We start from the raw sequence: 10,000 nt of genomic DNA, 5'->3' as shown, positions 1-10,000 counted from the left end.
AGTGTCGGTGACTAAATCGGCTCCTCCACCAGGTCTTCCTGGTGAGGAGGGTGTATGGATATGGACACCCAGCAGGACTAAAAACAAAACCTGTCAAAGGGTGGAGGAGCTCCTTGTGAGCCAACGACTATCCATCTCTGGTGCCCAATTGTATTTGTGGACATCCTCCTGCAGTGGTTTACCTTTCCTAGGAGGTTCATGGCAGGATTTGCACTCCTGCCACCATAAAAACGCTTTACTGCAAAAACAATAACTGGTGTGTAACGGGGTGGAACTGAGGTGTTGTCCACAAGATGGTGGTCTTCTCGGGTTAACCTGAGCTGGTCCCTTCAAGTGGGTGCCTGGAATATCCTATCCCTAAAAGATGGGGATGGCCAAATGGAGGCCTCTGGAGTCATGGTGGAAAGTGGATTCAGCGACTCACTGTGGTGCATGCTCTCCATGTATGTATGTATGTATGCATGTATGTATGTATGTATGTTCAGGAGCACCCAAACCAGATACGGTGCCTTCCTCAGGAAACTCTACCTGATAAATCCAGCTCCCATGTAAATATAGCTCTCACAAACTTTGTCTATTTTCACATCATGAAGATGTTCTTTGCCGAAAAGTTGTTCACCGTTTCTTGGTAATTATTCACAGCATAGTCTTTCCAATTACAGATGTCCATTAAATGAATCATGAAGCCTGCCACGTTTATAGGAGGCACCCCCACAAGGTTCAAAGTCCATTCAATGGTTGCGATCTGTCAGGGGTTTATTTAAGAACATGTCCGTTCACCCAGGCCGAGCACCGGCGTAAATGGTCAGGAGTTTGCAATACGGGTAGCTGCCCGTTCGATGTGCTGATAGAGTTCTCCAAGTCTTTTGTTGTGTGGAGACACAGTCCTTTCACACAGGTAGTTTTCCAAGTATTTTTGGCTTTTTTTAAGCTTTGTGAGCCATTTTAGGTAACAATCCTTATCTCACACACACGATATCCTTTATGATGCCCTGGACACCACCGTTTCTATGGGTGTCTGTGCATGCACACCGAGCATTCTCAGGATATTTGAAAAGTGGCATTTTTAGGTATGCTCTGTAAAAAATTTTTTTTTTAAATCCTACGCCTTCTGTTCTTAGTTATAACAATGATGTGTTGCCAAGATACTGCTCTGTAGTCCAGTGCACGTGCACAAAGCTGCTGTGTGCTTGGAGGCGATCTAAATGAAGGCGGCTCTTAGTGCGATGGAAATTTGATGGCACGCATTCAAATTTGTTTGAACCAGTTTCACTTTGATGAGCGAGAAATTACAGAAACATTATAATAAGCTTGTGTTGAATCGATTTATTGCACATAATGCATTTCGTTTTTACTTTTTTAACATTTGATGGATGCATAAGGTTGGGAAATGGAGATTTAGAATTTAGAATATTTTGAAACATTATTGTCATACCTGCCCTCAGATATCGATTATGCTGCAAAGGAACAAATACTACGGTCTGTGGTGCGGAATAGTGGAGTAAGTTACAGTGCACATTTGGTGGGGAGGCTCTGGTCAGAGCTTTGTGGGATGTTTTGTTTTTATGCAATGGTGTAGTCTCATGGAGGAACTGAACGACAAAGGGCAGCAGGTTCACACACTATGAAAGGGTATTTAGGGGTGCGGGAGGGGAGAGGGGAGGCCTCCACAAAGAGGAATAACAAAAATGAGCAACGACAGCCCAGAGAGGAACAGAATGAATTGGAAAGAATAATCGTGTATAGAAGTGATTGTGGATGTGCATGGGTGAGTGCATGAGGTAGTGATGGGGAGCACATTTGAAATAGTGTGAGGACATCAAGACTGGACACAGGGAGACGATTCACGAAATTGAGAGAATAATGGGATTAATTAATACAGGTGTGCAGCCAGCCTAGACATCAGGCTGCATGTGACTTTGGGTGGCTTGGGGAGGGGAGAGGCAAGAGAGGGCAAGATGAGCAAGGCCAGATGTAACCATGTATAAAATATAGCTCCCACCAACCTTCCACCGGTGAGAGCGTGACAATCCTTGGGAATCTGCCTCCTGCCTCAAGATTCCAAATGGCACAAAAGGACTTGCTTCTGACATCCCCAATTCTGCCATATTTGCATACGTAATAAATGCCTGGCCCCTAAATTAATCGACATTGCCAATGTATTCATTTGCTGCAGTATTCCATTTTCAATAACTTATCATCGAAGCAATCTTTGTCTCAATCTTCTCTGGAATATCCTGACCTTACCACAACTGCTTTCTTTTTATCCACCACATTGTGCCTCCAGAAAAGCAGCTCTTTGTCATTCCTGCTGCCATCCCCACCTGTTTGCAAGAGACTCTGGCGTCTTGCTGTGGAGCAGCATGCATTTTACAGGCAAGAAATGGACACGAAGAAATGTTGGAACCCAATGACTGTGTGTGCCAATATGCGAGCAAAAATCCAAAAGGTTAGACAGCTGAATGAATTCCATTGTATAGATTGTTGTGAATTTCCACCAGCTCTGCAATACTCAAAGCAAAACCTTGGTGAATTGCAGATGGGGTTGTATCAGATAAATATGAGCTACCAATGGCATGAAGTGCAGTGTTTCAGCAATCTCCTTAAAATAATTAAGGGTGAGCAAGGTCTAGTACTGTAGAAGGAAGGTCAGCGAGAAATGACAACAACAAATAAGTCGAGATACCTCGGGGTGAAATTTAATAATTTTGTGTTGTCTGTATCCTCCACCCACCCTGCAGCTTGAACTGCTCACGAGAGATCCGTAAAGTGGCCGGAAGCACCCTGCTTTTCCGTCACAGCAAGTTCCGTTTCAGGTTCGAATCCGAAGTGTTCCGTCTTTGTTCGGCAAATGGTGGGGCCTTATTTTCTCTCCTCCACAAGAGTGATACTCATGGGAGAGCAAGGTTAAATTGACAGTGGGGCTAGTGGAGCAACACTTGGGCACAACCAGCAAGGGAGTAATGAATAGGAAAGGATAACACTGAAATCAGCAAGTATGAGGGTTGGGTTAAGAACAGGGGAATCATACTCGATGCTCAATCCATTTGAGGCGTTGCTTAGCTCCGCAACAGTTTGAAAACAAGCAAATAAACAAAACGCCCATGTTCGCGATCGGTTGAGTTACTTTATTGTCCTTCGTGTGCTTTCATGGTCAGAGAATCGGGATCGAAGCTTGTCCCAAAGCTTGGATATGTCAATACATTAGACATTTTGTCAAGGGATTGTTATGATAATGCAGGTCAGGGCAACATGGACCCGAATGAATTGTCGAATACAGCAAGGTCCAGAAGCAAAATAAACTTACCAACCATTTTATATGCAGATATAGTGAATTATCTTGCATTTATAAAAAGTATTCACACTCTGGAAGACATGAAGGTATGGAAAAGTTTGGATGCCAGCAACTAGTTGACATCTGAGTGGATGAGTGATGTGGCTGTTCTCGTGAAGAATGGCTATCACGTATGAACAAGGGAATGCCTATAATACATCAATGACACGGACTCATGTTGGCAGAGCAGATAAGCATGACATTGTATAATTATATTAACATAATGTTAACACTAACAGCTCGGAGGCAGGTCGGTAGTCTTTTTGTCTTCTACCATCTCCTCTCCGGCCTTGACCCCCTACCCCCCCTCCCCCACTTTGTGATCTGGCCCCGCTATATTTCCTTGGAGCGCTCAAGGTCAGCCAAAAACAATCAAAATCAAGAATCGCTGCTCGCCTTCACTCTTTCATTCCTCTTTTTCCCCGCCTCTGGAACAAACTCCCACACTCTCTTAAATCCCACGCCTCCCACCAGGTCTTCAAAACAGCTGTTCACCACCATCTCATATCTTCCCCCTTCCAAAATCTTGATCTTTTCTACCACCATTTATCCACCCCAAACCCACCTCCTTCAAATTCCCCGTTTTCCTTCCTGAAAGTCCCACCCCATCCCTCTCCCTTCCACAGATATCTTATTGTCTATGTTCCCCATTATTTTGTGCATCCCTCTCCCAACCCGCCACCGCCTCCAACCCTTGTTATATATTTCTGTTTATTAGTTCTTACAAGAGCCTCGACTTGGTATACAAAAAACAAAACATCTGCTCTGCCGTCTCCTTCAATGCTCTCGGATGTTCATCCGGCCCAAAAGCTTTATCTTATTTCATCAACGACAAGAAAAACAATAAGTAAATAATTAATGCCGGTAGACAGTATGCTCATTTACTATCCATGCAAGGGCCAGCACACACATTGATGAATCACCCTACTTGTGAAATATGGGGATGACAGTTATAGTTGGGTCGGGATTCAGATCCAGGCTAAACAGCTTAGAGGGGAGTGTGCTATCCTGCCAGCACACTCCCTCCTACCTATCCTGCCAGTATATACCTCCTAGGCTATCCTGCCAGCCCTGGCCACATGTAACTAAAGGAAAAAATGGACTTTTCTTTATTTCTAAAAATATGTAATTTTATCAAAAAATTGATCCAACTTTTTGAGACCATTTGATTTGACTTTTTCTTAGAAGGGGATTCTCAATTGTGAGATTAAGTGGGTGTGAGTGTGACCTGTTAAGCTTTTGTTTATCATGGTAAAATGTGTAATGTCATTCATTATTTGTGGGACTCCAATGGTTAATGTCATGTTAAAACTTGATGTGATGGTAGATTTGGCGATGACGTCATGGCCGACATTTTTGCACAGCTCCGGTAGCTCAAAATTTTCCACTACAGCACTTATTGAGAAGGATTAATGGGGACAAGAAAGATCATGACAGGAGGTCGTAGTGCACTGCTTGCTTGAAGCCCTGTAAGGACGAGTGGGATTGGATAGCCTCAAAAGAAGAGGTGTGTGATAATCACATATCTGACGGTTTTGAGGGGAGGATGATGTTGGACAAACACTGTACATCAGACCATATTCTGTTTATTTATAATGCAAGACATTGTTCTTAATCCAAGAAACTTCCTGTTAATCATTATGGGATGTCTCGTGTGGGTATGGAATACTATGCAGTGGAAGGGTTGCAAAGGAAGTTCTGCTGGCCAGTGAAGAGATTCAGAGAAAACCTCCAGAAGTACAAAGGTGAGATTAAAAATAACACACACACACACACACACACACACACACACACACACACACACACACACACACACACACACACACACACACACACACACACACACACACACACACTTGTCAAATTACTGTCATTTCCCCTACCGTGCAGGTGCCGTATGCTGCAGACATTAAGTTGCCCAGCCATATCTCGCCACGTCTGTGACCTTTACACTTCCCGCCGATCATTCAGAAAATCTGTCGATACCTGTTTGCTGCCAGGTCTGTTTTTTCATTTGGATGGCTGTAAACAGTAAAAATGTTAATTTTTCCTTCTTTTCCCTTTTAAAGACTGGGTTTACGTATTCACAACATAATATGCAAAGAGACATGGAATCTAGAAACAGATGGGGTCTTTAGAATTTAGAAACAGATGGGGGGGGGGGACATTATACAAGAGATGATCCACCATTTTGAGAGGGAGAGAAAAACAAAACAAAACAGGATTGGAGACAAAAGGTGACTACCTAAACGGGAGAACTGGGTTATAGGAATGAAATGGGAAGGTGGGACTGAAGAAGGCTACAAAGTGTGGTGGTTAATTGACCCACATAATCCAATGAAGATTAAAGGAATGCGGTCATCAGCTGATGTGAGACCAAAAATGCCAGATTGCAGACCGAGGTCACCAATCTAACTGTGCCTTAGCCTCTATTGATTTTTATTTTTTGGAGATATCGATGTGATGAGGGTTTTATTTTCTCCCAGCACCTTTGAGATGAGACTTGGTAACATCAGCCCACAATGGCGATCTGTATTACATGGCATCATGCAAAGCTCTTTTGCTATCAACGAGGAGCTGAGAGATGCCAAAAGACGACCCATTAGAATAAGTGATGTCATATTTAAGGACCGCTTGTACATGTGGTCGATCCAAAATGTGTCATGACCCAATTGTGTAAAGCTCCGTCACCACTGCCTTCTGTAGAATTGCTAGGTTGTGTGATGTCATCATTTGCACAATGTTGCAAATAAATTGCACCACGTCATTTCAGGTTGAAGGGAAAAATGTATCCCGCACACCACTAACACAATTAAACAATTCCAAATGCTTCATTATATTTTCTTTTCTGACCTGCCATCACATCTTCTTGCACATTGGATTTGTTTTTAACCTTCCTTTATCCACTCCATTGAGTAAATTCCTTTCATGCTCTCCTTTTCAAACACCTGCCCTAGATGTTGAAGAAATGCAGAGCAGTAGTACAGCTGCTTCCGAGAGCAAAGATATGCTGAGCTCTACCTCCTCGGATAAAGCCTCCCAGCTCTCCACTCCTTCAGAGCCATGTGCACCATCTGTCTTGGTGACATCAGATGCCTCTTCGACTGAGAATGCAGTTACCTCTTCCTCACCTCCATCCCAACACAGATTACAAATGAGCTGCACTTTGTTTGGGCCACCAAGGCCTCAAGATGCTGACTGCACTGAACCGGAAACGTTGGAAGCGGTTGGGTTCGACTCTGATGCCTTAAGCCGTGCCGAGGCTGAAGAGTTGGCGATAGCCAGCTGGATACCAGGTGCCGTGTGGGCTTGGAAAATCAGCACCGGTGGGTTGCTGCGATTGGTAGCAGTCGTCGGGGCTGCCCTCGTGTTGGGCTTCGCCATTCTGCTCGCACTGCTCGAATCAGGAGCCGAAATGTCCGTGCTTAGTGAGTTGCGTGCATCCCAGGAGTTTGCAGATTTCCAGAGAGAATTTTACTGTCCGTTGCAGCGGCAGCTGTCTGGGCGGCTTCGCTTTTTGCTTGGACATTTGAACCGTTCATGCGAGGGTTTGTGAGATGTTGAGATGGAGGCTGCTTTGGAAGGGTGGAAAGACTGGTACCAGGAAGGAACCTTGGTAGACAAAAATTGCTGTATCCAATGATGCTGAAGCTTTCAGAATTTTAAATGGCCTGGGAATTTCCAGCCAGGAATATGTATTTTTGAAGGCTCTTGAGTACCCAGCCTACAAGTTGAAGCCAATATTTTAATTTTTTTTTAATAGATATACTTTTGAGTGTTTTTTTTTCCCAAGTTAAATATAGCCATAGTGATGCGTTCCAAATTCATTTGTAAACGATTGTTCTGTTCGAAGATATTCAAAAAGGTGCTGTGAAAATGTTTTATTTATCAACTAACTATTGGTATTTGCTATTTTAACCTGTCTTATTTATTTCGGATTAACCACGTCTGCTTGGTTCCCCGTAATGCTGACAAAAACCAAGTTTGTATACAGTTGAGTCAACCACATAGCCTTTCACGTCTGAATGGGCAGTGGCTTAAGACGTTCAATAAATTTAACTCGGTGTTCAACCACATCATGATTTTTATTTTTAATTTGATTAATGTAACAAAAGGTCCGTGCATTGGACAAGTCATCCTACTTTGCCTATTGCTGCCTAGTTCAGACATTGATATGATTACCCCACACACACAAAGTGAAAAGTGGGATTAAGCAATTGGTTCACTTTTGTCTGTCTGTCTGTGTGTCCACAAACGTCAGTTTATGATTGAGGAACAAATTAATTTAAATTGAATGTTATATTTTGAACATGAAACAGAAAATGAATTGAAAAACGAATCTGTAGTTTATCAGTACTTTGGCTTTGAATTTGTCCTGATCGCACATGCGCAGAGAGGAGAAAGATATTTTTACTCCATCTGCCTGAGATATTATCCAAGTAATGAGGTCGAGCACATACCTTCCACTGAAGCAGAGTCTTTCAAAGGCTTGATGGCCATCTCCGGTTTGTCATTTTTATCTCTGACAGGGAAGGTGGACAGTGGTTATGTATTCACCCCTGTTTGTGAGCTGGATATCTAAAAAAGTTGTGGACGGTTTTGGAGGAAACTTGGTCGACAGCATGTGTCACAAGGACGAATTGATTACTTTATGATGAATATCTGGATTCGGAACTAGATGCAATAATTTTGCTTTAATTACCTTCAACACCTCAGGTGCATGGAGTTTATGTTTTCATCCGTGGCTGTTTGTCTGTGAGCAGGATACCTCAAAAAGTTACCACTGAATCGATCGATAAAAAACTTCATACATCAATGGCCCAAGGAACGATGTTTGGAAGAAGTTTTACTGCAAAGAAAGAAAACTGGTGTGTATAATTTATATATGATCTCTTCTTCTTCTTTTGGCTGCTCCCGTTAGGGGTCGCTACAGCGGATCAACCGTCTCCATTTCGCTCTATCCTCCACATCTTCCATTGACACTCCAACCACCCGCATGTACGCCCTCACCGCATCCATGAACCTCTTATTTGGCCTTCCTCTTCTCCTCCTGCCTGGCGGCTCCATCCTCAGCATCCTTCTCCCGATATACTCCGCTTCCCTCCTGTCAACATGTCCAAACCATCTCAATCTCACCTCTCTCACTTTGTCTCCAAACCGTCCTACCTGCGCAGTCCCTCTAATATACTCATTCCTTATCCTGTCCATCCTCGTCACTCCCAACGAGAATCACAGCATCTTTAACTCTGCCACCTCCAGCTCTGCTTCCTGTTTTTGTTAGCGCCACCGCCTCCAAACCATACAACATAGCTGGTCTCACTACCGTCTTGTATACTTTCCCCTTAACTCTTGCAGCTACCCTTCTGTCACAAATCACTCCTGCAACTCTTCTCCACCCACTCCATCCTGCCTGCACTCTCTTTTTCACTTCTCTCCCACACTCTCCATTACTTTGGACAGTTGATCCCAAGTATTTAAACCCATCCACCTTCCCCACCTCAACTCCTTGCAACCGCACCATACCACCACCCTCCCTCTCATTTACGCACATGTACTCCGTCTTACTCCTACTGACTATCATTCCCCTTCTCTCCAGTGCGTACCTCCACCTCTCAAGGCTCGCCTCAGCCTGCTCCCTACTCTCCCTACAGATCATGATGTCATCCGCAAACATCATAGTCCATGGAAACTCCAGTCTGATCTCGTCGGTCAACCTGTCCATCACCATTGCAAACAGGAAAGGGCTCAAAGTCGATCCTTGGTGCAATCCCACTTTTACCTTAAACCGGTCCGTCATTCCTACCGCACACCTCACCGCTGTCACACTGTCCTCATACATATCCTGCACAATCCTCACATATTTCTCCACCACTCCCGACTTCCTCATACAATGCCACAACTCCTCTCTTGGCACCCTATCGTAAGCTTTCTCTAAATCCACAAACACACAATGTAACTCCTTCTGGCCTTCCCCATACTTCTCCATCAACATTCTCAAAGCAAACATCGCATCAGTGGTGCTCTTTCCTGGCATAAACCCATATTGCTGCTCACAAATCGTCACCTCTCTTCTCAACCTAGCTTCCACTACTCTTTTCCACAACTTCATGGTGTGGCTTAACAACTTTATCCATCTGTAATTTCCACAGCTCTGCACATCACCCTTGTTCTTGAAAATCGGAACCAGTACACTTAATCTCCACTCCTCCGGCATCCTCTCACTTTCCAAGATTTTATTAAACAATCTGGTTAACAACCCACTGCCATCTCTCCAAAACACTTCCATGCCTCCACTGGTATGTCATCTGGGCCAACCGCCTTTCCACTCTTCATCCTCTTCATAGCAGTCATCACTTCATCCTTACTGATCCACCCACTTCCTGATTCACTATCTCCACCTCTTCCAACCTTCTCTCCCTCATTCTCTTCATTCATCAGCTCCTCAAAGTACTCCATCCACCTTCTCAACACACTCTCCTCGCTCGTCAGCACATTCCCATTTACATCCTTTATCACCCTAACCTGCAGCATATCCTTCCCAGCTCGGTCCCTCTGTCTTGCCAATCGGTATAAATCCTTTTCCCCTTCTTTTGTATCCAACTTCTCATACAGCTCATCATATGCCTTTTTCTTCGCCTTTGCCACCTCTCTCTTTGCCTTTCGCCG

The 10,000-nt window shown here is 44.0% G+C and overlaps 1 protein-coding gene across 1 annotated transcript in view; it reads left to right on the top strand.

Moving 5' to 3' along the window:
• LOC147027879 (FERM domain-containing protein 5-like) overlaps nt 1-9,296 on the top strand; it is a 72,763-nt gene extending 63,467 nt beyond the window's left edge. The window contains exons 11-15 of the mRNA XM_085877602.1: nt 2,288-2,376; nt 2,742-2,816; nt 5,011-5,079; nt 5,225-5,334; nt 6,292-9,296. Coding sequence (XP_085733728.1) covers nt 2,288-2,376; nt 2,742-2,816; nt 5,011-5,079; nt 5,225-5,334; nt 6,292-6,890 — 942 coding nt within the window. The 3' untranslated portion in view covers nt 6,891-9,296. The remainder of the gene's footprint in view (nt 1-2,287; nt 2,377-2,741; nt 2,817-5,010; nt 5,080-5,224; nt 5,335-6,291) is intronic.
• Nucleotides 9,297-10,000: the final 704 nt, after the last annotated feature.

Source organism: Eptatretus burgeri, chromosome 4, assembly GCF_056783735.1.
Source record: "Eptatretus burgeri isolate ZD-2024b chromosome 4, Ebu_testis_v1, whole genome shotgun sequence".
Lineage (NCBI taxonomy): Eukaryota > Metazoa > Chordata > Myxini > Myxiniformes > Myxinidae > Eptatretus > Eptatretus burgeri.
This window is presented reverse-complemented; position numbering and strand designations above follow the sequence as displayed.